Source organism: Embiotoca jacksoni, unplaced genomic scaffold, assembly GCF_022577435.1.
Source record: "Embiotoca jacksoni isolate LCO1_2020_lvr unplaced genomic scaffold, fEmbJac1.0.p SCAF_8, whole genome shotgun sequence".
In the NCBI taxonomy this organism is placed as follows: domain Eukaryota; kingdom Metazoa; phylum Chordata; class Actinopteri; family Embiotocidae; genus Embiotoca; species Embiotoca jacksoni.
In genome coordinates this window covers 12,328,276-12,355,485 of record NW_027185436.1, presented here as the reverse complement: position 1 = coordinate 12,355,485, position 27,210 = coordinate 12,328,276, and the positions used below count along the sequence as shown (strand labels likewise).

At 40.2% G+C, this 27,210-nt stretch overlaps 4 protein-coding genes across 5 annotated transcripts in view; 3 read left to right on the top strand and 1 right to left on the bottom strand.

The window, feature by feature from the left end:
* The window catches only part of osbp2b (oxysterol binding protein 2b), a 51,741-nt gene extending 46,631 nt beyond the window's left edge, over nucleotides 1-5,110 (top strand). Inside the window, 1 exon segment of the mRNA XM_069138994.1 lies at nucleotides 462-5,110. Coding sequence (XP_068995095.1) covers nucleotides 462-604 — 143 coding nt within the window. The 3' untranslated portion in view covers nucleotides 605-5,110.
* A 2,965-nt stretch (nucleotides 5,111-8,075) lies between these two features.
* Nucleotides 8,076-17,841, top strand: LOC138215826 (golgin subfamily A member 6-like protein 25). Its single transcript, XM_069178244.1, has 28 exons — nucleotides 8,076-8,132; nucleotides 8,892-8,961; nucleotides 9,064-9,170; nucleotides 9,259-9,313; nucleotides 9,397-9,519; nucleotides 9,849-10,379; nucleotides 11,017-11,196; nucleotides 11,448-11,555; nucleotides 11,646-11,706; nucleotides 11,793-11,931; nucleotides 12,046-12,138; nucleotides 12,224-12,336; nucleotides 12,453-12,579; nucleotides 12,662-12,781; nucleotides 13,374-13,487; nucleotides 13,591-13,821; nucleotides 13,938-14,033; nucleotides 14,272-14,373; nucleotides 14,449-14,631; nucleotides 14,724-14,855; nucleotides 14,937-15,169; nucleotides 15,280-15,406; nucleotides 15,481-15,564; nucleotides 15,677-15,879; nucleotides 15,966-15,992; nucleotides 16,210-16,285; nucleotides 16,417-16,623; nucleotides 17,189-17,841. Exons 2-28 carry the CDS (start codon nucleotides 8,895-8,897, stop codon nucleotides 17,300-17,302), a joined length of 3,753 nt encoding a protein of 1,250 aa, XP_069034345.1. The 5' UTR covers nucleotides 8,076-8,132; nucleotides 8,892-8,894; the 3' UTR covers nucleotides 17,303-17,841.
* Nucleotides 17,842-17,996: 155 nt separating this feature from the next.
* On the bottom strand, nucleotides 17,997-21,796 carry ccdc117 (coiled-coil domain containing 117). The gene is made up of 5 exons (XM_069178248.1): nucleotides 21,012-21,796; nucleotides 20,829-20,876; nucleotides 20,456-20,728; nucleotides 19,139-19,285; nucleotides 17,997-18,949 (listed from the first exon to the last, which is right to left on the bottom strand). Exons 1-5 carry the CDS (start codon nucleotides 21,152-21,154, stop codon nucleotides 18,706-18,708), a joined length of 855 nt encoding a protein of 284 aa, XP_069034349.1. The 5' UTR covers nucleotides 21,155-21,796; the 3' UTR covers nucleotides 17,997-18,705.
* Nucleotides 21,797-22,300: 504 nt separating this feature from the next.
* tcn2 (transcobalamin II) lies at nucleotides 22,301-26,032 on the top strand. Of its 2 annotated transcripts, none has more exons than XM_069178245.1 (10): nucleotides 22,301-22,410; nucleotides 22,645-22,715; nucleotides 23,136-23,325; nucleotides 23,448-23,617; nucleotides 23,950-24,102; nucleotides 24,733-24,905; nucleotides 25,005-25,179; nucleotides 25,275-25,455; nucleotides 25,550-25,668; nucleotides 25,775-26,032. In XM_069178245.1, exons 1-10 carry the CDS (start codon nucleotides 22,319-22,321, stop codon nucleotides 25,834-25,836), a joined length of 1,386 nt encoding a protein of 461 aa, XP_069034346.1. In that variant the 5' UTR covers nucleotides 22,301-22,318; the 3' UTR covers nucleotides 25,837-26,032. The 2 variants fall into 2 exon arrangements, with proteins under 2 accessions (XP_069034346.1, XP_069034348.1); XM_069178247.1 differs by having other exon boundaries at nucleotides 22,303-22,410; nucleotides 22,648-22,715.
* The last annotated feature ends 1,178 nt before the right edge of the window (nucleotides 26,033-27,210 follow it).

Here is a 27,210-nt window from a genome sequence, read left to right as displayed (position 1 = left end):
TTCATTTAATAAAAATACATACTATGTTTTTGTAAAGGGAACACCAAATGAGTTACTGTGCTGGGTTCAAATTGTTACATCTCCACAAATGTTCATACATCCAAAATCTGCAATTTTTCCCTTATTTTGACTAGTTTATAAGAAAGAGATTCATTATTTAATTCCGGGAGTTTCAAAGCTGTGATTAGAATTTCCTTCTTCGCCATGATTGCTCCAGATGTTTACATTGCACAAAACATGCTCATTATTTTTTTTTTGCCACCTTTGGGTTCAATTGTTCACCGTTACAGATCACTTTACATTTGGAGCTGTCCCAAATGCAGCGATTGATTGCTTCCCATATATGCATTAGTGTGAAGGTGACCTGATTGCTCAGTGAATTGCCTGCATGTGTGGCTTCTCCACTAGAGGAGGATCAAATGATGTATGCGGTTGTATAACCTCTGTGCTTCTGTCCCCAGGTAAAGAATATGAAGGCTACCAGCCATTATGGTTTCACCAGAGGAGGGACTCAGTCACTGGAGAGACAAACTTTGTGTACAAGGGAGGTTACTGGGAGTCAAAGGACAGACAAGACTGGAGCATGTGTCTTGACATCTTCTAACCCAGGAACTCTTCCCGAATCACACCTAACCTCATCGGACAGGGAACTGCTCAGCCTCTGGTCCTTAAGCAGCGGACCATGTGGACCTTTGTGAGCATGAGAATGTGTATGTTTCACACACTCTCAGATTACACTGTACCTCCAAATGTTCACTCTCACTCTGTTTTTACAGTGATGAAAAAGACGGGACGTTCCCTGATCGGTCCTCTCTGACACTATACTGAAACGGCAGTGAGTTAATGGAATTGTAACACCACACAATAAAGGCACCTGCACAGCCCTGACACTCTGGTGCTCTGTAAATGCTACCCACAATGCACTTTTCTGCATTCAACCCATTACAGAGTTTTACCAGTGGAATAGAAGTCCATATCAAAGATTAAAGACTGAAAAAACCATAACGAGGCACCTAGAAACAACAGTGTTGAATATAAAGTATTTCAGTGGTTGCAAGAAATATGTCCTCACCCACTGTATTCAACACAATTGAGATTAATCTAGGCCTAATTTATAAAATCTTAAAGTGGTTCCCTCTTTTTCTTCATGAAAATAAATGTAAGTACATATTATTAGCCCTTTTTGGTTGCTTAAGAAAAAGGCAAACGCCTGAATGCAGTGTCTGGAAATGTCTTTAAGCTTGTTATCTACTATGGAGACCCAGTGTTAACCATTTGATAAATAAAAAGATAGTATGAAAGAAATAATCATCAAAATATCTACAGAAAAATGATGTGATATAATCATGAAATTGTTCATTGTAAATCCAGTGCATTTTTCAGATTGAGCTCCTTACATCAAATTGCAGGTTATTTCATTCCAGCAGTGATTATTGCAAGTAATTTTCCTATTTTTTAATAATAATTTGTAATTTTCAACAAAAACTCTGAGGACCCTTCAGGTGGCTGATTGGTGCTTCAAGCCAACTGAGCTGACAGATGGTTACATAAAATGACATTGTAACGTACATAACATCAATTTTTCACAATTTTATGCTTATGTTACATATTACCTGTATTTGTTCATCTGATTGTTTATTTCAAAGTATATTTGCATTTGATTTTCCCAGCTCTGAGTCTCCATAAACAACAGCTAATGTTTGATCAGGCAAATAATCTCTTCCTAATACACAAGATGCTGTTTTTTCCGAACTAATGAAATGTGCAGCGAGGCGGTAATATATTTTATTTGGTGTGAATGTTAAGGTTTCCCTTTAGGTAAATGCAATTAGTCTGTTCAATAGACAGTAAATGTAGTCCATGTAGAAATATAATGATGGCTTATCCAGTTAATATTTTGAATATGAATTGCCTCTGGTGCATTTCAGTCATCCAGACATACTTCGGACATTTTCCATTTGTGATTCTGGTTAGCAAAAAAACTACAGTAGTTTGTAGTTGTGACACATTAGTGCAACATTAAACTTTAAAACATCAATATCACTCTAATAGGAATCTCCATCAAATAAGCACTTTTCACTGTGGTTGAATAGAGGTTAGTACATATCTCTGTGTTGATGTTGACAAAATTTCAGTCCGTACATGTACCTTACCTTGTCCTCTGGTGCTCTCCCATAGCAACACATAACGTATCCTTCGTGACCATTTTGACTAACGTCGTTCTCAGTGATCATACAAAGTATTAAGTCTGCACCCAAATCACTGACACGTTCAGTGATCACCACCCAGTACACCCAGCAACATGTTGGTTTCTAGAATGTGCATTACACTTGTTCCACAGCCTCCATCGGTCACTAGTTTGTAGCTCAGTCATTTCCAGTGGAATTACTCTATTTGAGACTGGAGTGGATTCTCTGAGGAGCCCAGAGTGGCTTCAGCTGACAGGAGGTCAAAGGTTATAGAAGCAGACGGGGCTGGTTCCTGTAGCACTCCAGTGTGCAGTCAGCTGAAGCCACAGTGGACCGCCCCAGCTGCCGCTCCAGTCTCACCACAGCTCATTTACCGTTTGTGGACACGCTGATCTGGGATCAGCTCACAAAGGTACCCTGAGTCTTTTGCCTTTAACTGACTGAATAAGGGAATGAGTCCCTTGACCTGTGCACTACAAGTCTACGGTGACAAGAGTTTTGAAAACCAGTTAGTATTTTTTTGTAATTATTGTTAGGAATGTAGAATTCATGGCTGGAGGTATTGTATCTACCATCTAGTCTATTTGTGTGAATATTTTGTGATAAAACAATGATATTGTAAAATGAAGAATAATTATACTAATCTGAGTATTAAGTTGTCTGTACAGCAAAGTTCAAAACTGAAACAAGACACAATGAGCCTGAAAGATTTGCTGTATGTTTAAGTTTTAATCCAGATTGATTCGCAAAGATAGAAGTAAAGCTATTTGGCCAAAAGCTGTCTTAACACACTGAAAGTACATTTTTACAGAGTCCTTGATACTAGCACATTAGTAACTGTGGTTCAGTTATTTCCTCTGATGTGCAGGCCATAAAAATTTGAAAAATGCTCTGGAAAAGAAAAAGAATATTCCTTCACATTAGAGACCACTTCATGCTGAGTAGTTGTCCGGTAGAATGAAGGATAATATGCTCTTAAAATGTTCATCAGTGAGATTCTTTATCAGTGAAATTAAGGATTTAATAATGAAATGATGATGTCTGATGTTACTGTTTTTTTTTCTCAACGACAAGCTTCTTTCAGCCATTTACATAAAAGATTTTAATGCATTTTTTTATTTGTGGTTGCCATTAGCACAGTTTGATCACTCCCTAAAAATGTCCAAAATTTAAAAGGAATAATTCACCACTTTTGGAAATAGATTTTTGGGTATTTACCAGAGCTAGAATACATGTCTGTACAGCATTTTAGTTTAGCTTAGCTCAGCACAAACACTGGAAAAGGGGGAACAACTAGCTTCACTCTGCCCAAAGTTAAACAATCCACCCACCAGCACCTCTGAAAGATTGGATTCTGAAAAGATGGAAATTAATCCTGAGGTGACTGCATTTTGGCCAAAAACTGTCTTAACATACTGAAATCTAAACAAATGACATGTAACTTGAATTTGTGAACTTTAAAGATGCTGGTAGCTGTTGTTTTTTTGTTGTTGTTTGGTTGGGTTTTTTTGGGCCTTTGGATAGAAGCAGACTTGATGTCGCCCCCTATTTCTATTTTTATTTTTTTAATTTTGTTTTACTACTTAGCTGATCTAAGCAACTACTGCCTGTAGATACATTTCTTTGTAAGTCAGTAAATTTCCCAAAATGTTGAACTATTCAGTTAAATTTTACTTTTCTGCTTTGGGTCTTATCTTGTTTATCTGCAGACTCAAAACACTTCCATTAGCAAGTACATAAATACATGGTATTGATTAAGGTTGTGCACACTTAATCATATCAGGGGTGTCACTTTTAAAGACGGACACTGCTGCAGCAGCATGTTTAAATTTGACTATCTTGAAAATTGTCATTGTACAGATGATTCTGCGTCATCATGCACAGTCATGACTTTTGATAGATGTCTGCTGAATGGTATTGAAGAAATTGTAAAAATGGAAAGCTAATCTGTGATTTCCTTCTCTGATCAATTTGAAGTTCTCTAGAGATTTACTTTAATATATTGTGTTTGAGATGATTTTATATTTGAGAGTACATATTATATTTTGAATGATAATGAAAGCTCATCATACGTTTGAATTAATGTATTTCCAAATAACAGGACCTCAGTACTTGATGGTGACTTGCCTACTTTATGAGCCTGTACAGTAACGGACAGCTGTAGCAATAACGCAGTGAGGTGTAGGTTTGTTAGTTCATGGCTGTTGTTGCTTCAAACAAAATGGTTGTCTGCCTCATGCAGAAAGGGAAAAAAAACAACAACCAAAGTGTGTTACTGTAGAGTAAAAACAACTCTTCATCTGCCTTCCCTATCTCAGAGAGTTCAAATGTAAACCCCCTCGCATTGTTTCTCTCATTTCATCTCACCCAACTCTCACTGTGGTGTGATTCTTAGCTTTAATTTTTATGCTTTTATTTTCTGTTCAGATTTCTTCCTTCTCATGGGTGCCATTATTCTTATGTTGGTGTTTTCATACTGGCCATGTGCATAATGAGCTTGATTTGTGTGCATGTGCGGTACACATTTTCTCCTCATTCGATGCTGCTCAGTTTTGAGGCAGAAGTGAACTAATGGAGTTGGGTAGATTTTTCTTGCCTTGTCTTAACTGAACCCTGCTTCTCTTTGTAGTGAGATGATGGTGAAATCAATGATCTGTATGATGATGATGATGATGATGAAAGTTAGGAGACGCATCACAACAGCGGCCTGGTACAGGAGGTGAAGGTAATCGACCTGCCTTGACTACTACTCTTACTCCCCAAATACACATACGTGTATTCAGGTCTAACTGCAGATTCAACTGAGGTTTTTCTTCTTCTTTTTTTTTAAATTGTGTCTCTTAATTTATACTCATATAACATTGTCTTTAAATAAAAAAGACAAGATAATGAAAAAAAGACAATAAAGTTGTTATTGTTGACGCTGGATATCTGTTTTTATTTCTTTCTGTTGCAATAGCAAGTTGAGTTGAACTGGCTGGAGGATTGAGATTATTTGCCAATACTATAATAAACTATAATTACCACCTGACAGTTGTATGACTCCAACAACCAAGCAAGTTTCAGTTTACATCCACGTCTGTCCAGACGCATGTAGTGAAGACTGAAGGCAACTGGCCCATAAATGAAGATGGGAGATTAACTTGCAGCCATGACAGTAGACGATGCTTCAAATATGGATGTTGCTGCAAAGATGCTACAAATTAAAAACGTGGATGCTTCACACACATCTTCAACCCAATAGCACAGAAGATCTACAATCAGAGTTTCAAGGAACAGACCGAAGATGAGTGTTACCAATTCAGTGTCAGATGAAATATGGTCAGAATCTCCCCATCTGTTCCCGAGTTACGGCATTACGTTCACAAAAATGGGATGGATATGAGAAAACAGTGAACTTTGACACAATGTATATAATAATATTAAAGATTTTAAAATACAACACGTTAAAGATTAAACCTGTAGTTTCTGACCTTTTGTGGTTGCTGACAAAAAGAAGTGTGTAGATGGGTTCACATTTAGTTGTTAATAGCTCCACCAAATAGTGTTTTTTTTCCCTCTAAACTTCTCAAGTGGTTTTATTTCCTTAAATGTTCAAATTATCCAATGTCTCACCAAAAATTAAAGATTAGAGAAAAAGTCCAAAAAACAATTTATGTCAGAACTCTGTTCTTTCTTTTTTTTCCTCAGTAATCATCTGATGAGCCCTCATCAATCTGCTGTCCCTGGATATAAAACAAAATATATACTTGTCTAAACCAGCTGCACCTGCAGCAGCTACAACATTATTTAGCATGTCGTCCAAAATAGGAAAAAAGTCATACTATACATGTCGTCCAAAATAGGTAAAAAAAAAAAAAAGTCATACTATAGCATGTCGTCCAAATTATGAAAAAGAAGTCATACTATAGCATGTCTTCAAAAGCCAAAAAGAAAGTCACTGTATTACAGGCACAATGGTGCAGTGGTTAGTGCTGGTCATACCATAGCATGTCGTCCGAAATATGGAGGTGATATTATATTTTATCATAATAATTTCAATATGATATAGACATAGACTTAGACTTGGACTTTATTAATCCTACAGTGGGGAAATTCAGTTGTTAAAATAAAATAAATAAATACAGTTTGGGATGAGTAAGAAAAGTGGAAAAGTGTCAGGTGCTATATATATATATATATATATATATATATATAATGGAAATAAGTGAAAAATAAAGCCAGCTAGAACAGCGGTTGTTGTCAGTTTAGTAGAAACGCTGTGGAATTAGAAAGCAGATACAATAGACCAATCAGAAGAACAGGTTAGAATGGACCAATCAGATAGCAGGATAGAATGGACCAATCAGAAGAACAGGTTAGAATGGACCAATCAGATAGCAGGATAGAATGGACCAATCAGAAGAACAGGTTAGAATGGACCAATCAGATAGCAGGATAGAATGGACCAATCAGAAGAACAGGTTAGAATGGACCAATCAGATAGCAGGATAGAATGGACCAATCAGAAGAACAGGTTAGAATGGACCAATCAGATAGCAGGTTAGAATGGACCAATCAGAAGAACAGGTTAGAATGGACCAATCAGATAGCAGGATAGAATGGACCAATCAGAGAGCTAGGTTCTATTATGTTCTATGTTCAGAGTCCTGGTGTGAGTTATGTTCTTATTTGGAACTATATATTAATAATGGGAATAAGCTTAAGTGAAAATGAAAGGCAAACACCGCGAGAACAGCCATTGTTGTCAGTTTAGGTATGCCACCTGAAGTAGAAGGGGTGTAGAATAAGAAAGCAGAATAGAATACACCAATGGGAAAGTAGGATAAAATAGACCAACCAGATAACAGGATAGAATACACCAATCACATAGCATGATAAAATAGACCAATCAGAAAGCAGGATTGAATAGACCAACCAGGTAGCAGGATAGAATAGAATAGACGAATCAGACAGCAGGCTAGAATACACCAATGGGAAAGCAGGATAAAATAGACCAACCAGATAACAGGATAGAATTGACCAATCAGATAGCAGAATAGAATAGGCCAATGGGAAAGCAGGATGAAATAGACCAATCAGATTGCAGGTTAGAATAGACCAATCAGACAACAGGAGAGAATAGGCCAATCAGATCACAGGAAAACCTGCACAGCTGCTCTGTGGTTTGTATCTTGAGCATAAAGTGTCAATATTTCAGACTGATGAGCTGACACTGACACAAATTTAAAAAACAGACAGTTTCCATCAGTGTTGGACACTTCAAATTAAATCTAAGTATGTTTAACAGAAGAAAAAAAACAACCTCTTTTTACAGCTTTCCTGCTGGATGTAAAACTACAGTGTGTCCAGATGTAAAACCTGAGCTGCAGAAGTAGCAGATCAATAAATTAGGCGAAATAACTACAGGTGATAACTCCTCTGAAGGTCTTAGAATAAAAGCAAACGTCACGTCTTGCGTGTCAATGAAACTTAAAACCTATCAAGTAGTTTCGTCACCGAGGACGTGACAGCCGGAGGAGAGCAACTGCAGCCGCCTCGCTCCTGCGCGGTTTTAATACCAACTGACAAATGCACCCAAGGTGTCCGACTTAACTGCAGCTTTTTTTTTTAAAAAAAATGTATGCGCATCTCCTGCAGCCACCGGCAGCTCTCGCCGAGCATCAAGTCAGACGAAGTCAGGCGTAGTTGAAGTCGAATTTGAGCCGAGTTGGACTCGTGATTTAAGTATTTCTAAAAAAAAAAAAAAAAAAAAAAAAAAAAAAAAAAAAAAGACGCTGCTTTGGCGCGTCCTCCTGCCGCGAGCTGTTTGACCGTTTCTAGGGCAACCTGAAGCTCCCATCAATCAGGCCTCCCCCAGCAGCAGCAGCAGCAGCGGTGTACTTCAACACTGACGAGTCAAGTCCGGCATCGACTGAAAGTCTCCGCGTTTGTCTTCTCAAAGTAAGTATGTTATGTGTATTTGAGGCAGTACTGTGGAGGTGGAATGATATTACCTTTTGGTTACGACGAGATAAACGTTATGGGTTAAATATCTTCCGTAAGGGTGTTAAAGTAGAATTAACCTGAGCTCCTCGACCTGGGGTGCTCATTTTTGGGGAGTGGAGATTGACACAGGAGTTTATAGTCCCTCTCTCAAGAGAAAAGTCAGTCTGGTTTGCTCACAAACTAAATTGCCTCCGTTTCCTGGACAACTGAGCAACATAACATAACATAACCTCACTCCTAATGTCTGCTCAGTGAGCCTGGACCTCTGCTTCTGACTGGGAATGTAGTCCAGTGGAGGTAGAAGTATTCAGGTCCTTTATACTTAAGTAAAAGTACTCAAATAACATTTTTGATGCATTTATTAAATATAGCATTCAAATTTAAGTTTTTTTTTTTATTGTGACACCTATTTCTTTCCACAGCTGCATTACAGTAAAGTTACGTTGTCTTCTGACAGTACCAGACCGTTGTCGGTTGACTTACCCACTTTATATCCACGAGACTGATGACACGGCATTTATCAAAAGTGTCATCGTGTGATGTTTTGTGAAAGCACCAGTAATCCTCCCTGCAATACTATCGCAATATTGATGTGGAGGTATTTGGTCAAAATATTGTGATATTTGATTTAGTCTGCGTCGCTCCAGCCCTAATTTGTACTTAAGTACAGAACTCTGTATGGTGATTGTCTTACGTATTTGTCTCTAGCTACAGGACATGGCTGACAGAGGTCATGATGTAGCAGAGGGAGATGCAGATGAACCCAACAAGCTTCTTTATAGTGGTATGAGGTTTTTTTTTTTAAGCAGGAAATCTGCATCATGTATTTCTCACTCCCTTGGACCTTTTCACCCACTCGTGTCGACCCTTTTGCCTGCCTTCATAGATCTTAATGACAGCAACAGTGCATTTGGATTGGATTCTCCCCCTCTGAGACTGGACCACTGTGACCTCCTCCTGGACGCAATGGATGCTCAGCTGGATCAGCTGCAGGTCTGTGACTGTCATGTTCTTTGTCTTTGTTTTCTGCATGGGTAATCTTAAAGTAATTTCTTTACGCAAGTGTGATGAATATATGCAGGTCCAGCCCCAGAAACATGAGGCAATTTCCAGTGAGCATGAATGCAGCACCATAGGTAATTTAACACCTACTTTCTAACAAATATGGAGATTCTTTTTTTCTGGTAATAATTTGTTTTGAATATTTTTTTTTGTTTAGCTCCTCTTCGATGGAGTCAATCTCTGAGCAAAGACACAGGCTTTGAAAGTACAACTCAAACAAATGACACTCCCATGTCTTGTCTTGATTTGATACGCAGTCCAACGACGGAGCAGACATCTGGTAATGTTTCAATATCAGCACCATTACAAGAAAAACTTCACAGTAACTTCTTGGTTTTAAGCCAAATTCTTCTCAAATGGTTGCTTCTGATAGGCTGTTGTTAGGGAAACAATTTGCAGCAATAGAAATGGTAAGGAGAGCTTGACAACATAAATGTTTAATTTGCATAGGTGAAACACAAAGTGAAATAAATCAAATCTACTATATACATGTTCCAGTAATCTGCTTGATATCAGTAAATCAGGTGTCTTCGTTTTGTAACATTATGTTTATATGAAAATGCAACAGGACTGAGCTTTTCCCACCATCTCCCCTCTGCTCCATACCAGAGAATACCACAGGCTACTGGGAAAATCCTGTCACTCACGAGTACACTAAAAAGCGTCTGGACAGAAGTACAAGAGACCAAGAGGAAATTGAGTCTAGGAGAGAGCAGGTCATCTGGAGGCTTGAGCGGTTGCTTGGAGACACCTGTAAAGAAGTGATGGGAGAAACGCACGCTCTTTCAGACAGTATCTGCACTGAAGACTTCGTCAGATGCTTCAGGGAGGAGATGGTGGAATCGGCCTTGCCAAAAAGTAGCATGCAACAACTAGCCAGAGAAGAAGAAGCTGAGAGGACAGAAATCTCTGACAGTGACACTGAACAAAATGTTCATAATATTGAGAGAAGAGAATCATCAGCAACAAGTGGGAAAAGCAGTAAAGACACAGTGGGTGCTCACTGTTTGTGGTCAAATAAGTCTGGTCAAAAAAAGCAACTGCAGAAAAGTCTCTCTGGCAGATACGGAGTAAATATATCACATGCAGGAACTGTGGAAAGATACACATCACCAAAGATGCTTGGAGATGACAGCAGCGGTAGGTGTAAAACGATATCTCTCAAAACCCTTGGGAGACAATAAATGTCGATGAAGATGGAAAGAAAAAAATAACCATCTGCCTTCCCATCCTTCATCCATTTGTCTGTGCATCTGTGTGTCAACATTTTGATCCAGAGCAGATTCTCCTACAGCTAATTGACAGGTTGTCAAGATATTCAGACTCCTATACCTTCTCATCTAGAACAATAGAAAAGTCAAAACACTCAAGTCCTCAAACCTGTCTCAAGAAAGGAACTGACATTCATGACAGTCATAGAACACAAAACATTAAATCCAACATAGTTTACATCAAATGCGCAGCCTACTGAAATTTACTGAGCACATTCATTAACACCAGAGGATGACTCATTTCTATTCTCGATGTGAGCTTTGGCACTGATCCTTAAACCATAACCTCTTCCCCCATCATAACCTAATCCAGCGGTTCTCAAACTGGAGGGGAGGCTCCCATTCAGCTACTGCTGACCCCCTGTCCCTTAGAGTGACCTGAAACATAACCTTAACATTTTAACCCTAGAAATGTGGAATCATTGTGATATTGTTTGTTGAAACACTTTAGTATTGTGGGCTGCAGTTAACGTGGCATACCTTTGATTTTCTCACTTCCTTTACAGTCTCTCACAGAACAGGGGTTATAGCAGACCATGAAAACGTACAGCACAACAGCAGCTGTTCTCCCAAGGCCAAGTGCTTGGCAGGAGTGCCTGTATGGAGTTTTGACTCTCTGTCCATTGACAGCGACCTTGACACGGGCTCCACAGATCAAGTCAGGCAGCACATTCACAAGCGCCCAGGTAAGAGACTGCAGAATATGTAGAGCTTCATTTTAAAATGAGAAAACATTATCATACAAAAAAATATCACCATCTGAAATGCAGCCACTATTAAATAGCGTTAAATCACAAGATAGAGATAGTGAATGATGAAGATCAAGAAATTCTTGTAAACAAACTCTTGTACTTTAAATGTACAAGATGATAACAATAACAGGTGTACAAGCGTGTACAAAATTATATTTAACATAATTTGTGTGACCCATCAAAAGGATTGCGCTCTCTCATTCAGTCCGTCACTTATAAGAATGATGACTGTAATGACCAAAGTGACTGTGACACACCCAGACAGGAAGAAAGTGAACCTCAGCCTTCATCAGGTAACGTGTGATCTGTCTGTATATTTCTAGAAATAAATGCACACTTCAATCTTTAAATGTCACAGAATTTTCCTGTCTTTATTTACAAAGTCCAGAGATTGTCCTACGGACAGAATAGAAGTATTTCTGTCGGTGAAGCTCAACATAATAGGTAAAAAAAAAACAAAGCATCTTTTCTTTCGTCATCTTTTATTGAACGCTTTAAAACTAATACATTGTGCATTTTATGTATCCCAGACTTGTGCGTCCCGTGAGTGACAGCGATAAGGACACCGATGAGGAAATTAACAACTGGAGGTCGAAGTCTGAGAGGACATTGGAGACGATACCGTCAGATTGGACTAAGATGAAAGAGCGACTGTCTAACCTCCGACAAGTAAAAATGAACCTCCCATTATTTTATTATTTTGTATAGTTTTAGAAATGTTTTTTTTTGCATTAGTATAAATTCTCCTGTATATGTGAATGACATTGTTTGTATGTGGTTTAGAAATGTGAGGAAGAGGAGGAGACTCTAAGACTGAAGAGCACTCAGTTAAAAGACGTTGAGCTCCGCCTCTCTGAACTTCGACAGAAAAGGAAGGTGAAGTAGAGCATCTTCAGAAATTGATCAGAAAACTGAGTTTGGATGTCTCACTAATACTCACAGTTAATGGTTTACACCCCAGAAAGCCTTTCAGGAATTAGAGCACCTGACTGCAGAGACCACTCAGATGGAGAAAGAGAAAAGGATTTTGGAGTCCGTTCTGAGAGACAGCAGGATAGAGAAAGAGTCTGTTAGGTACAAAGTCAACTCCTACTAATTGTCACATACAGAGTCGTATGCATTAAATATAATCCTGTTCTTTATAAAGGACGGTTATCTTCAATTATAAAACAACAATATATGTGTTGCAGTTGCCAGCTACAAAGGCTGCAAAGGCAAAGAGAGTCTTGTCACTGTGAAGTCAGAGAAATGGAAAAAGAGCTTGCAGCACTGAGTCAGCGTGAACAGACTCTTAAGGATGGATCCTCCATTAACAGGGTAAGGAAACATGACTCAAGCAATATGTCGAATCTTAGTATTTTACTTACACCATTCTTTGTCTCCACTGTTCAACCAACAGAACGAAGTCATCATGTCAGTGCTGGAGAGAGAGGAGATGGAAAGGCAGCTGGATAGTGCCAAAACACAATTGTTTGCTGAGCAGCGACATGCAAGAGAGAAGCTGGAGTCCATGCAAGAGGTACCGTATTAAAGGCTATTCATTGTAATATTGTCATAAGTAATTACGACAGCGTTCTCACTATGGAAATACAACATCCAAAGTTCTACATAAAAAAACACTTTTCATTTGATGTCAGTGATTTTTGTATATTGAAGAAGAAACACGACATTTTAAACCATTGAATTCTAGGTTAGTCACTGGCTTTGTTTGCAGTGGTAATGAACAGTAAACAATTCAGTTAGGTATTCAAATACCTCGACTTAATGAAAAATAACACTAATCCTATTTTTCTCTAAAGCTCATACTACAGTCATAACGAACTAACGCAAAAAAATATCATCATCAGAAAACAATTAACAATATTAGTCAGTGTTTCAAATGTAAGGCAGTTCCAGTGCAAACAGCAGAATCGAAATTCTTCAACTCAAAGCTCAAATCATCATGTAGTGTATTTTTTCGTTGTGTTGTTTTCTTTGTAGGTATTATTTAAACGTGAATAAGCGTATCAGGTGAAGTTTTATCGAGAAAAGATATTTGTTTTTTTGGTAAAAGGCAGATTTAGTGTCTGTGTGTTAAACTGGATTTGTATTCATGTGTGATCATGGAGCAGAAGTTAGAGGAGGTTCGCGAAGAGCTCCACAGGGCCACAGAAGCAGAGAGCTCACTGAGGAACAGATATACATCTCTGGAGGAAGCACAGATGCAGAAAAAAAATCAAATTGAGGTGGCACCTTCTATCATCATACTCATTTCTAATTCTAAAAAAAAAAAAAATCTATTTGGTTTTATCTCCTTGTCAATGGTAGTGTTGTCTCTCTTTCTGTCAGGCACTTCAGATTCAAGTGAGTGAGCTGCAGGGTGCAGTGGGACAGTGTAAGATCAGGGTGGGCACTCTGGAGGAAATGTTGGCCCAGAAAGAGCAACAGCTGATACATTTACAGGAACAATGTGGGGTCTTACGAGCAGAAAGAGATGGTCTGAAGGGGGAGCTACAGCATCTGAAAACCCAGCGCAACAAAGGCCTGAAGGAAGCGAAGGAGCAGGCTCACAGGATGATGGTAAGCGTTGAGGCTTTCTGAGGAAAGAGGTGGCTTTAGTTGTGGAGCTGCAAATCCAATAGTTGACATATTGATCTGAAAAAAATGAAGTACCGATTTCTTTCATTCCTCTTCAGGTCGATAAGCAGGCTGAAGAGGAGAAGGCAGGTGTTTTGAAGGAACAGACTCTGTCTCTCACTCAACACATCGAGTCCATGCAGAGTTCCATGCAGGTCAGTGTGTCACTCTGAACACGTAAAATCCACTACTGCGGTACCCCAGTATAAAGTATTTGTGGACGTGTTTTATCCCAGCTACTCTGCACTGCCATTAATGCATACATTGTATGTCATGTTTGGGTGCCACTGGTCGGAAACTAAATCTAGTGGTTATTGTGCTTTACACTATACAGCAAGTAAAAACATTTCACAGGGTTGTTTTTAAAGGTGTGATCCTCTCCCATTCTGGCAGCTAAAAGAAGAAGAAGTCATTAAGCTAAGGAATTCTCTGCAACAGCAGAGGAAGGAGGCAAAGGAACGTGAAGAGGAGTTGCGTGTGGAGGCCTTGGAAAAGGTACTAATCCTCTGCCTAACATGTGCAAGCTTTTTCAACATGATTGCATGACATGCGCGGCATGCCCCCATTCAGGTGCACAAGGCAGTCGAGGAGGAGAGGAGGGAGGGGGAGGCAGAAAGAATGAAAGCTGTGCAGGTTCACTGTGGGATACTGGAAGAGCAGAACAAAAAGGAACTGAAAAGCTTTAGGAGTGAGATGCAGCAAGAGAAGAGTAAAGCACTGGCTCTTCAACATCAAGTGGTGAAACTAAAAACCGTAAGTGGACCCGCAACCATGACACGGAATAGAAACATCCATGATAAAAAAAAATAAGTCCGTCTTTGCATGCTTTTCTTTTCCTCTGTAAGAGGGTGCAGGAGTTGGAGAGTGAAATCTGCGAACAGCAGAAAGAGCAGGAGGCTTTGTTGGCTGTTTTTTGCAAATCACTGAAAGAGGAGCACCAGGCTGAGCTGCAGCGGTCACAGAGACACATGGCACAGGTGCAGAAAGCAGTCATTTGCAGACACATGAAAGGATGTGGCATTGCAGAACAGCTGATATTTTCTTGTCTGTGGTCACAGCAGAGTCAGAGGAAAGCGCTGCACCTCGAGCAGGATGTTCAGCTGGCACTGAAAGAGAACGACAGGCTCCGGGGAATGCTGGAAGAAAGGGAGAGCAGCCATAACCAAATCACAGCTGAGATGGAACAGCAACTCAGACACTGGGCCCAGCAGCTGGGAGCAGAGTGCCAGCATCTACACCTCTTAGTGGAGCAAAGTAGAGCCAAGCAATGTTCCGGGGAATCACATCCCGGGTATAAATTTATGCCCTGGCTTTCATACTTATCTGGTTCACAAAGAAGTGAATACTTTGTAAGCAACATGGTGTGGTTGATGATTAGCTTGATGCCTTTGTATTGTGCAGTCTTACAGTTACTGAGGCTCTTGCAGACATGAGAACTCTACGAGAGCGGTTGAAGCACTTTGTTAGCCATCTGCACCAGGAGCTGGAGTCACAGAGACAAACTAACGAGCAACTTAGAAAGGACAAGGTATAATTTGGATTTTGCATACAACACATTAAATGTATCCACCAATACATGTCTGCATGTACATATTTTTTCAGGAGAGAGAACTTAGCATCCAGAGGCAACAGCTGAAGGTGGAGAGAGATCAAGCCTTAGAATCTACAAAGGAGCGTCTCATTCAGGTATGAACTTTGTAAAGCTCGTGTTTCTCCAAAAAGACAAAACCACCTCACATACATCATTACAGAAATGTTTCTTCCCCCCCCCCCCCCCCCCCCTATGGTGTTTATGCAGGAATACATCGAGGAGCTGAGCAGTCTGAAAATGAGTGACGGAGGAGCTGAGGGAGGAGGAGCGGCAGCACCTCTCCGCAAGCAGCTGGAGGCCAAAGACCTGGAGCTCAGGCAGGTCGAGAGGAGCATGGCTCAGTGGAAGGGACAGACCGCGGCTCGTCTGGCATGCAAGTTTGAAGAAGAGTTGACAACCGAACTGGAGAGGTGACGTGTTGAAACTTACCACTATGAAACTTATTGATCCACACAACAGAAATCCAACAATATTCTGATGTTTTGCCAACTCACAGGTGCAAGGCAAAGTTGTTAAGGGGCAGGTAACTTGTCTCCGTGTCTGTGAAGAAAAATAAATAGAGGATATACTAACCAGCTGTCCGTCCTTACAAGCGCATGATCTCACCTCCACTCACTGTGATATGCTGATTAGACAATAGATGTAATAACAACTATACATGCAAACCCTCACCTCCTTCATGCAGTCATGTGAATTATTTACCTTGCAATCATTCAAAAGTAGGTTTGTTTGTTTTCCAGAAAAGCGTCAAAGATTCGAGAGGAGACGCAGAGAAAGCCTGAGAGGACTGAAGGTGAAATGATGTTTGGCGCAAAGGTAAATGTTTTAGTGTTCTTGTGTGATCCTTAACGTCAAGCTCTTGTTAAGATATCGAAAAGGTTTTGATCCCCATACTTTTTTAATAAACAAGTAAACATTTTCCTCTTCCGGTGTCTTCCTCCCATCAGGAAACTCCGACTTCAGTTTTCGCTCCCTGGCTTCATGTTGTGGACTCTGCTGTCTCTCACAGCCTCTCGGATGTGGCTTCATTAAAGCTTCTCCGTTACCTCCAGAGCAAAGTGAAGCAGCTCCGAGTAGAAAATCAGATGTACCTGTGGAGCGCACCCCCTCGAGATACAATCCCTTTAGATTCATCAGGATCCTATCTCACAACAGTGAGTACAAATCTACAAAGTGGTCATTATATATCATCACATATAATCACTTATCTTGAATGACAAATAGCTGTCCACAGCTGCTCACTGCAAAAGATGAGTAATATTTGTATAATTCATATTTCTATTCTATTCATTATTAAGATCATTTAAAATTTGTTCGGAACACATCCAGTGTAGGGTGCTGATGCACTGCACTGACTGATTCTTAAAGATCATGTAATTAGTGGATGATACATTTATGGGACAATATTTCCTGTACTGCATTTTTTACATTTATAAAATAGCAAACAGCATCATCTAGAAGCACCGGGGGAAATACCAAGCACCAATACAAACCACCTACGTCTGCTTTGTAAAAGACAATGGCACTGCTTCATCTGATGTGAAAGGCTTTTTGAGTCAAAACTTGCTTTAAAATTAATCTCAAATTGTAAAAAAAAACAAAAAAAACTTTTAAAGACAAAGAAAATACTACTGTGAAAGTAGCCAGTATCATTGCTATTTAAATATTATTCCTGTTATTATCATGTAATATAATCTAGTATTGCTGTCTTCTTCACAGATCACACAGGGTCAAAACAGTGATGGGATTCTGAGCCAATCATCAATCAGGACCGTCTTAAGTGAAGGACATGAAACGTTACACTGTGGGAGTGAATGCACACCAGTGATATAATGTTCTTAAAAGTCTTCAGTACGGGAAGCTGCTCTGTGGCCACAGAAATGAATCATTCACTGTGCTTAAGATAGCAGATTAACAAGCAGGTCACAGTGACAACGGAGTTCACATTCCTCTATGTTAAATCAACCTTTATGGTTTACAGTTACAGTAACCTCTGAATGAGAGATGAACTTACATTTCTCTGCAGACTGAGGATCATGTGAGTTTTGTCAAATAACCTCATAAAACTGACAGGTCTTTGAGGGAATCCCTTCTATACTGTAAAAGTAATGTGATGTTTAATTGTGAAATAAATAAAAAAATCTGAAGGTTTCTGGGAAGTACACACAATTATGTCATTAGCATTAAACAGTCTTTATGAAAAATAGTAATATTAATGTAAAAAATGTACTTGGTTTCCCATTAAATGAATCCGCTATCGCACAAATTGCGGGTTCTATTGCAATCAATAACCGTAAAGTTAACTGGTTAAAATTTTACTTAACCGATTTTAATTATCATCTATGCTTTTAGATGAGATTAAGAAGTCGTCACCTGTGGCACTCCTCAGTAGTCAGTTCAGGGATCCTTAGTCTTCCTAATATAGTGTATGTCTTGTTAAAAGCATCCCAATGTTCACCCAATGAGGTCGTTTCATCGAAGGTAAATTTAAGCAGCATTTTATCCAATGAAAGCCTACGTCACCATGCCTACTTTGACGATGTACGTTTATTAGAAAACAAATATAAAGTAACAACACTCGATGGCTGGTTGCAACTCCGGTAATGTACATATGAAAATACAATCAAAAGCATCAAAATGTGCATTTCCATGACATCTTACAAATTCCTTTAAGCTCACAGATGGCAAACTTGCTTAAGCACGAGAAGAAGATAATCTTTCCACGACGAGTAAAACTGCAAGCAGGAACTCATGCTGCGAGCAAATGTGAACCGCTTTTAGTGTTCTGGTAACGACGCCCACGAGCTGACGGTAGAAATTCAGGTTCCTCGGACTGATGTTTAACAAAGAACGGAGCAGTATTTACAGTACATCAGTGTGCTGCTGACCAGGCTTTTACAAACTCGATCTCATTTCTCAGGACAAAAGGTTAAGTCTGTAAGTTCTATAAAATAGGTTACGTAAGGCTGCCTGTCTATAGACCTTAAGAGTTTCACGTGAGTACAACTGTTTAATTAGGTCAGTTAAATGTTACACGTAGTTGCCTGGGTTGTCAGTCAAATTTAATGACTGTAAAAAAAAAAAAAAAAAAAAAAAATGATGTGCCGCACGAATCTTCAGAACAGCACAATATTCATATAGAGGCAACCTACCTTGACAAACTGACCAGGTTGAAGTGATTCTGAGTCCTTTACAGTCTTTTACTTTGGCATGGCTTTCATAGCGAATGACCACCGTTAAATTTCCATGTCCTCCTCCACAGAGTTGTGGGCCACAGGAAAGCTGTACAGAGGAGAGTGTGTGTCTGCAGGGGGACTAGAAGGGCTGAGGGGGCTGTGCGGGATGGGGGATGGACATGGAGTTGGGGGTTGACGAGACACTGTCTGTTGTTTACGCTGTTTTTGTAACGAGCCCTTCAGCCTGCGACAGAAGGGACCTTCTGGTGGCCGCCACAGCACCAGCTCCATGCAGGAATGGCTCCTGAAAGTGCGAGGCAGAAGCATGCGAGACAGAAATTATCACCAGAAGGAAAAGAAAATGTTGCTCCTCAATGACTGGAACTCTCGTCAGTGGAACAAGAGTTTGCATTACTTCAAGTCTACGTTACGTCGGCACTTAATACTGAATTCACCATTAAATATTTCCCGGTACAAAATAAGAAGAACATACACAGACTGGGCTACTGTGTGGGGGAGGATGTCACTGATGCCACGCTGCAGATCCTCCTTCAAACTGTCAGAGATCACCAGCACTGGGCGTCTCTGAGCCGGCTCTACATCCAGATCTTCATCCTCATCGTCATCTTCCAGTGTGATTCTAAAATACATCATTATTGCAGTATTCATTTTAAGGAATAGAGGGTACAGTAGGTGTTGACGTCACTTTTTTCCTTTAATATAACCTCCAGACCCATTACCACCACTGAATGGTAAAAGAAACCCAATGTCGCTGATGTAAATGGGGAGAACTGCAATGCTGAGAAGAAAGCCAAAAAGTATCTTGATGATGTAACCGTGAATGCAACTGAAAATACTGAACAGTCTGTGGGCCTGACATTTACAGTATAGAGTATTTACAGGGGTTAATGATCTGGTCAAATTATTAATAGTTATGTATAGTTACAGAAGTAATCAAAATAATGACTAAAATCCCGCTCTAAAACTCAATCTCAATTCTGATCTATTTTACCTTGTTCTCAATCATTTAAAGTCGACTCGTAATATATTAGTGTATTTATTGATGAAAGATTTATCATCCTGCAATATTAATGTTTTGATCATCACAAAACACCCCACAAGGCCTGCCATTGTAGAGATACCCCGACCCAGGTGTCCAGCCATCACAATTTGACCTTTGTCCAAGTTACTGAGATCCTTTCGCTTGTCATTCTTCCTGCTTCCAATGCATGAACTTCAAAACCTGATGTTTAACTTGCAGCCTTACATATTTCACCCCTCAACAGGTACCTTTGTAATGAGATAATCAATGTTATTCACTTCATCTGTCAGTGGTCTCAACGTTGTGGCTGATCAGAATACAGTATATTGTTCCTCACCAGGGAAAGTGTGCAAGAGGTTAATAAACCTGGTTCTACATTAAATATACATACATAATCCATCCGTGCATTCATTTGCTCAACAACACTCAACTATTCCATTAGGATTTTTTTTTTTTTTCTATGTAAATGCATCTTTGGCAGATATTAAATGTTTGTGTTTGTCACTCATAGAAGTCACCACAGCAACGTGTGTGTGTGTGTGTGTGTGTGTGTGTGTGTGTGTGTGTGTGTGTGTGTGTGTGTACAGGGATCCCACACGTGTACCATCTATTAACACAGATTGTCTAAAAAGTCTTGAGTGTTTGAAAAACGTGACACTTTTTTTTCCTCACACTAAACAATAGATTTCAGGATGGCTAGTTGTAGGCCTCTAGTGTCTCTAATCTCACAAGCAGTCGCAATTTCCTCACACCTTGAATATTGCATACCTGTCTTCGATCTCCTGAAGTTTTCTCTGAGCTGCCTCGATCTCCATGCAGGAGCTCTCGGTCTCGGGTCGGGACAGGGCAGGGGACGGCGGTGGCAAAGTCAGGTTCGGAGATGCTGGGCAGGGCTGTGGAAGTGCCGGGCTGGCTTGCTGCGCAGACAGAGGAGGGCAGCTGTTTGCTCTAGGCCAGTCGCAATGAGTGCTGGTATGGGAGCTCTCTGAAATGTCCACTTCCGCCTCAAACATTAACCTCCTCTTTTTGGCACTGCATCCCCTGATAAAACATTAATATATTTATTTGAACACCCCCATGCGGCTGTTCCAAGCATTATCAAGGCTGTTGTTTTTTTTTTAACTTGGTATCTGTCACTCACTCGTCATCCACTCTCCTTCTGTGCTTCCGGAGGCATCGTGTCTCCCAGCTGACGGGGGACAGAGACACAGGTGTCAAAACGGAAAAGAAACATATCAAGCTGAGGCTGAAAAGATATTTCACATGTTGCCGTTGGACAAATGTATGCAGGAAACGTAAAGCCTTTAAATCATCAGCTTCGTACTTGTTGGAGACGGTTGCTCTCTGTAGGTGTCCAGACGTACTTGGAGGTCCCAGGTCAAACTCAGGAAGGCTTGTGGGGCCTGAAAATGAATACATGGCTGGCAGAAACCTCAGCTCACTGCTCGAGGGGCCAGATTGGTGCATTGTAGTCCAGTCGATGAAACGGCTACTCTAAACGGATCTGATCTGGAAGATCAGTATTGATACCGGGCAGATAAGCGGATGAAGGTATTTTCTGTGACCTACATGACGCACGAGTTAAAAGTCTTGTTTGCACCGAGTCAGCTGGCTGTCATCTAGCTTAGCTACAACGCCATTTCTGCAAACGTTACCATTTGTCTTGACGTTTCCGGATAAATACGGATTTGTCAATCGGACACGATAATACACGCTGACAGCTTCATCCCTACACGGAACAACAACTTGGCGTTAGTTAAGCAGGAGAAGACCGACCTGTGCAGCTGCCCTGCCCCTCGTTGTTTTTGTTGTTAATGTCGACGTTACGCTCGCTCGTCTCCGTTCAGCTCACGTTATTTTTTTTCCTCGGGAATATTCCCGTCGGCGCACACACACACACACACACACACACACAAAAAAAGGCTCCGCGGGCTCACGCCTTACTAACCTAGCGTCGTGTTACCACCGTCGAGCACAAATAGCCCCCCAAATTGTGCGTCCCCGCGGTGCGAACTGCTTTAAAAGGTGGGCTGGGTTAAACTGACGTGAGAAAAGCTATTCTGAAAAAGTGAGTTGCGCCAGAAGATTCGTCGAGCTTCTAGAAAGTGCGCATGTTACGTTCAGTAACTCAGGGGAGGGAGAGGGGGATTGTGGGAAATGTAGTTGTTTGCGTACTGCAAAAGTCTCGCGTGTGTTAAACCCACAGACTGTATATTAAACCGCTCTGGTGGAAGCGAAGTTGACTAATTCAGTCGTTGCTGTTGTCGCTTTTAACGTCAGCTTGTAGCTGGTTAAAAATGTCACGCTGGCTGGTCCTAGGATAGTAAAGGAGCGGCCCGCCTTACCCGGCCTCTGATTGGCCGCTCTGATATTCTTGCCCGAATGCTAACCAATCACCACTCCTCATAATTACAGTTTACCAATCAAACCAACGAATTGAAACGAGCACTAAGCCAATCAGAGGGGGGCTAGGGCGGGGCGTGCCTTTGCCGTACTAGGAAAAATGAAATCGACTGTGAGCGAAGAGCCTTACACGAGATCATTTTTCTCCCAACTTCCTGTTTACAGGCAGACGCGCAGTTTTTGTTTTAAAGGGACCTCCGAAGTGGCTTTATCGCGTTGTCATGTCAAATGACGAGTCATGTGACAGCGAAGTACCAGAAGCTGTTGTCTCTGCTTGTTTCCTCATTCAGCTCTGATTCTTCACGCTGGACACTGAGGAGGTAACAAGCTGCTGTTTACAGCATAATTTCAAAAGCTGTGAAGTTAGGCCAGTTACAAAACTGTTTCAACAGTAACAGATCTTATAATATTTTATCACTATCACTGACTAGTTTGCGACGCATTAAATGTGTACCTATGATTTGTTACTATTTCCACATTTATTGTATATCTGTTGTTACTTGTTTCTGTTTATTTGGCGAGTTTGATAATTTTTTGCTGTTTGTGTTAACCAGCAGGTTGTCCAGAATGCTGCCTTGGGTCATAATTACAGGCCTGCTGGCTTTTGCCTCGAGCAAACCATGTGGTAAGTAACTTTAAAAAAATAAATCCAGCTATTATCAATCAATAAAACTGAAACAAGTGAGTGCCCTTACCGAATCTGCATGAACTCCGAGCCAGTCCAGTCAATTGTCCTTCAACTTTCTTGCTCATTGACTAAAGTTGTGCAGTTGCTGTCAAGTTAACACAAACCACCAGAACTAAAGCAGAATTTGGCACCTTTTGGTGTTTAATTAAACCATCAAAGAGAGACGTGAAGAAATTTTGACCTTAAACACAGTAATGAAGATTCTGTGAAATAGTTCAGATGTTCTTTGTGGTAACTGCTGATTCAGCGGTTGTGATTTTGCAATGTTTCCGGTTGATGTCAGCAACAGAAGAGTTACTTGTGTAAGATTTTGTCAAGTGACTGTTTTTTTCAATCTTTAATAACATATTAACCCAGATACTGAAGGATCCAACAGAGAGCTGCTTCTGTCACTCAACAAGAACCTCCTTCGCTCTCTGGAGAGTCAGGCAGGGCTTCCCAATCCCAGCGTCCACTTGGCATTACGCCTTTCTAATTACCACAACCTTGCCAAGGAGAGCGAACACCTTAATAGACTGAAAAATGATTTGCACAATGACATTCAAAGGTATTGCACTGTTTGTCACATTTGTCAGTACTTATTTTGGACACATTAAATGGGATGCTTTTTTTCAATGTAATTATCTACTGAATTCTTAACTTAATCTGAGTCTCCGGTGTCTTTCTCAGTTCTCTCTCTAACAGCCAGTCTGTGGTTGGCCACCTTGCACTGTACACCCTGGCTTTAAAGTCCTCCTGCTATGACCTCAACACTATCACCTTCAGCATCAGCGAGAACAGTGAAACGCTGCTGACGCACCTGAAGAGGCAGATGGAACAAGAGAAAGAGCATATTGCCTGTAAGGTTTCCTTTGACCTTTTAGAGGCCTGGGGTTTGTCCTAAAAAGTTTTTAAAATCCTGTCATAAAATTTTACTCCAGAAAAGAAATCAAGAATATGATGTAAAAGTGTAAACAAAGAGAAAATCAAGTTTGGAACAACTTGGCTAACTAAAAAACAAAACAAAAAAACCCCAAAAAAAACGGGAACATTTCATAATCTATATGTTGGTTTGTTGGTTTAAGAATTCTTCAGGAGCAGCGCCACAAATAAAGTACCTCCTAATATCCTGAACATTACTGTGAAGTCACAGTTTTAATATAATTGAGTTTCCTTTACTTCTTCTCTCCAGTCAGCCACCGTCCTTTGACCAACTATTACCAGTACAGTCTGGGTGTGCTTGCTCTTTGTGTGAGCGGCATCAGGGTCAACAACCATGTCAGCAACAAGCTCATCAAAGCAGTAGAACATGAGCACTTCAAACATGGAGACTCTGAGAGTGTTGGTGAGTGAAACCTTCCTACATGTTGTCTGCAGGCAGGGATGCATCTCAATTATGATTGATGAAACTTCTTAATAAATTCACTTACACAATAGATGTATGGCAGTATACTTACTACTCTTAATAAACTCTCATCTTTTACACTCAGTTTGCACATGTGCAACCAAAACAGAGTCCCTAAGTTTCACGGTGAGCTTTGGGAGACATTTGGAGTTTTGATAGGACCGAGCTTTGTACTGTGGACAAAGACACACGTAAACTATCCATGCCAGAAAGATATATTGTCAAAGATAGAGTACAGCTTTCTAGTTGCATTACATTTAGGGTCACATTTCAGATTACAGGTAGTCCATGAAGCTACCTGAAGATCATTTTAACCTGTGGTCACCCACAGAACTGTACTCACAGTACGCTTCCTGGTTCTGTGGTTCTTAGCCTCAATTTTGTTAACATCATCCCTTTTGTTTAAAAAAAAAAATATTCTTCTTGTTCTTCAAGTAAAGCGCTCCCTTTAATTTGACGTTATTCAAACATTGTGGAAACAGCTGTTTAGTCACTAGTTTAGTTTTGGAAAAGACTATATTCATTCGATATTAATATTTTATCCTGTGTGTCTCTCTCTCTCTCTCTCAGATACCTATGCCATGGCTGGAATGGCTCTCCAGTGTGTGAAGGACTCTGGTTCTCATGTGCAGAACGCTGCTGAGCTCCATACAGCCCTCAGTAAGATCAAGCAGAAACTTCTAGACTCTCGTCGGATTGATGGTCACATTGGCAATGAGTTCAGCACAGGTCTTGCAGTACAAGTAAGTTTGTTTTTTTTCCCTTCTTTTTTTTTTTTTTTCACCTTGTCTCTTTCTTTGCAAAATGTGTACAGTTTAAATGTACCTTTCTGATATGACCAGGCCTTGCTGGCAATGGGAAGCGAGGTTGCAGAGTGTGCTGCCTCGATGGAAGCCATGAGAACAGCTGCCAGAAACAACACATACCACAACCCAATGGCCGCATCTCAGATGCTGCCAGCTCTCCATCAGAAATCCTACCTGACAGTTAAAAGCAAGGAGTGCCTCAATGAGGATGGTATGTGCAGCATTGTTTCTACCCTCTCTGGTCGTGTGAGTTCAGGTCGTGTGTGAACTGTCACTGTGTTTGTCCTGGTGTGTACTTTCCCACAGACACGCTGGTGCTGGAGCCCATAGATCCGGTGGTGGTTTTACCCAACAAGAACAAAGTGACTGTGATGGTGGAGGTGGTGCCATCCAGCCAAGTGGCAGACGTTTACTCTGTGGATGTGTCAAAGGGCAGCTCCCTGTTGGAGGCACTCGAACTGCTCAAGGGAAAAAATGTTGGATTCACGTCAGTTAATATTATGTTCTGTTGCATTTCATCTTTTTTTTATGAATTTCTGTATGATTGGCTGTAGTGAGTTATTTCCGACGCTATGTGGCAGGTTTGAGAAGGAGTCCAGCCTGTGGGGACCGTTCCTAAGTGCGGTGAATGGAGAGCAGGCAAGACAGAGCGACCGCCGATACTGGCACCTCTCCGCTGATGGCACTGCACTAACTCAGGGTGAGGACACACTTGACATCGAGACTGACTAATAGAGCATTTATTTTTTTTCTGCTTTAATTTCACTTTGGTAAAAAAAAAAAAAAAATCTGGTTTGCTCCCTCAGGTGTCAGTGATTTCAAGATTGAGGTGCCTCAAAAAATCACCATCAAAAACACAAGCTACTGATGATGTCGCAGTGTTTGATGTGAACCACAACCACTTCAATCTTTACTTTTTTATCCTTTGTAGTTTTAACCAATGATTATACTTATATCGTCTGTTGTCATCATCTGTGAATAAATGGCTGTAGTGGCTTCACACATTGTTTGGATTTCAAGTGGGTTTGAAGCCTGAATAAAAGTGTAATTTAGAACTACCTGAACAGGCTTTGCTCTGGGTATTCTTGATTGTCAAGTTTTTTTAGGATGGATTTTTAAATGAACGTGTTTAATATAATGTATGACAAAGTGTGATTCTGCTTTTTAAGACTTGTTTTTCTTAAAGCTGGCTTATTAAAGGAAGAATTTCTGTAGGTTTGTGTTTTTGTGTCACCAATAAATATGAATATAAGCAGGTGGTAGTTGGCTAAATTGTTAGATCACATTAGATTTCTTTGATGTCTATTCAAACATGTGAAAGTTGATTGATTTAGATTTTTTTTTTTCCTGCATATTACACAGACACAACACATAAGAGTGATGTAAGAAACCTAGTGGCAGTTTAGATCAAAACATATACAGGACTTGGATGGTGAAGTAAATGATCTCTTATAGCTGCCATTCTATTGCAGATTGTACAGTTGTAGAGTTCTTTACCTCAGTAAAACACTGGATATCTTCCAAGTCACATGGGTGGAGGAAATGTGATGTTCTGTCAATGTTTTGTGATACAAGTTTATTATCCAACATCTCCACTTTTGTTCTAACAGCCTAGGTCATCAGTACTTTAGTTATGATCCCTGTTAAGATGCTGAGGTTAAATATAGTTTTAAATAGTGCCAACAAAAGTCCTTCTGACTCACTAGCAAAAGGTATTTTATTTGTTTGTGAAAATCATCAATTCATGAATAGGACAGCAGGTGTGCTGCTCAAATACCTTAAATGTAACGGATGATGAACTACTGGGAATTAGAAGAGGGTTTTTTTTTATTTTTTTTTATCTGCTCTTATAAATCATCCAAATAAACCCAATTAGGAGATTACAAAGCTATAGCCCACGCTCAATAAACAGAAACAGAGATATAAACTTGTACAACTTGATACACATGTGAAAAATTCGGTCAATTATGTGAAAATGAAAAAAAAAAAAAATCATTTGAGAGTTTTTGTTTTCTGTGGAACCCAACTCATTGACCTCAATCATGTGGGACTCCGCAAGCAAAATTCAAGTACTTCCGGGTTACAAACAAAACTGTCTGTCCCCACTTCAAATTGTGCTGAATATATATACACACCAGTTATTCCAGCTCGACACTCAAGGAAAATCAAATCAAGCGAAAATGAATTTGTAGCTTGCCATCCATTTTCTTTTGAAACGGGTGAGGTTTGGTTTGTCAAAAGG

Excerpts from the sequence above, each read along its gene's own strand:
- tcn2 (XM_069178245.1), top strand. The coding sequence starts at position 22,319 with ATGACGAGTCATGTGACAGCGAAGTACCAGAAGCTGTTGTCTCTGCTT. Across the intron at positions 23,326-23,447 it reads TTGCACAATGACATTCAAAG|TTCTCTCTCTAACAGCCAGT; the intron begins GTATTGCACTGT and ends TGTCTTTCTCAG. Across the intron at positions 25,180-25,274 it reads GGAGTGCCTCAATGAGGATG|ACACGCTGGTGCTGGAGCCC; the intron begins GTATGTGCAGCA and ends ACTTTCCCACAG.
- ccdc117 (XM_069178248.1), bottom strand. The coding sequence starts at position 21,154 with ATGCACCAATCTGGCCCCTCGAGCAGTGAGCTGAGGTTTCTGCCAGCC. Across the intron at positions 19,286-20,455 it reads CTTCAGGAGATCGAAGACAG|AATCACACTGGAAGATGACG; the intron begins GTATGCAATATT and ends GATGTATTTTAG. Across the intron at positions 18,950-19,138 it reads CACACAGTAGCCCAGTCTGT|GAGCCATTCCTGCATGGAGC; the intron begins GTATGTTCTTCT and ends TCGCACTTTCAG.
- LOC138215826 (XM_069178244.1), top strand. The coding sequence starts at position 8,895 with ATGGCTGACAGAGGTCATGATGTAGCAGAGGGAGATGCAGATGAACCC. Across the intron at positions 15,565-15,676 it reads CAAAGGAGCGTCTCATTCAG|GAATACATCGAGGAGCTGAG; the intron begins GTATGAACTTTG and ends GTGTTTATGCAG. Across the intron at positions 15,880-15,965 it reads TTGACAACCGAACTGGAGAG|GTGCAAGGCAAAGTTGTTAA; the intron begins GTGACGTGTTGA and ends GCCAACTCACAG.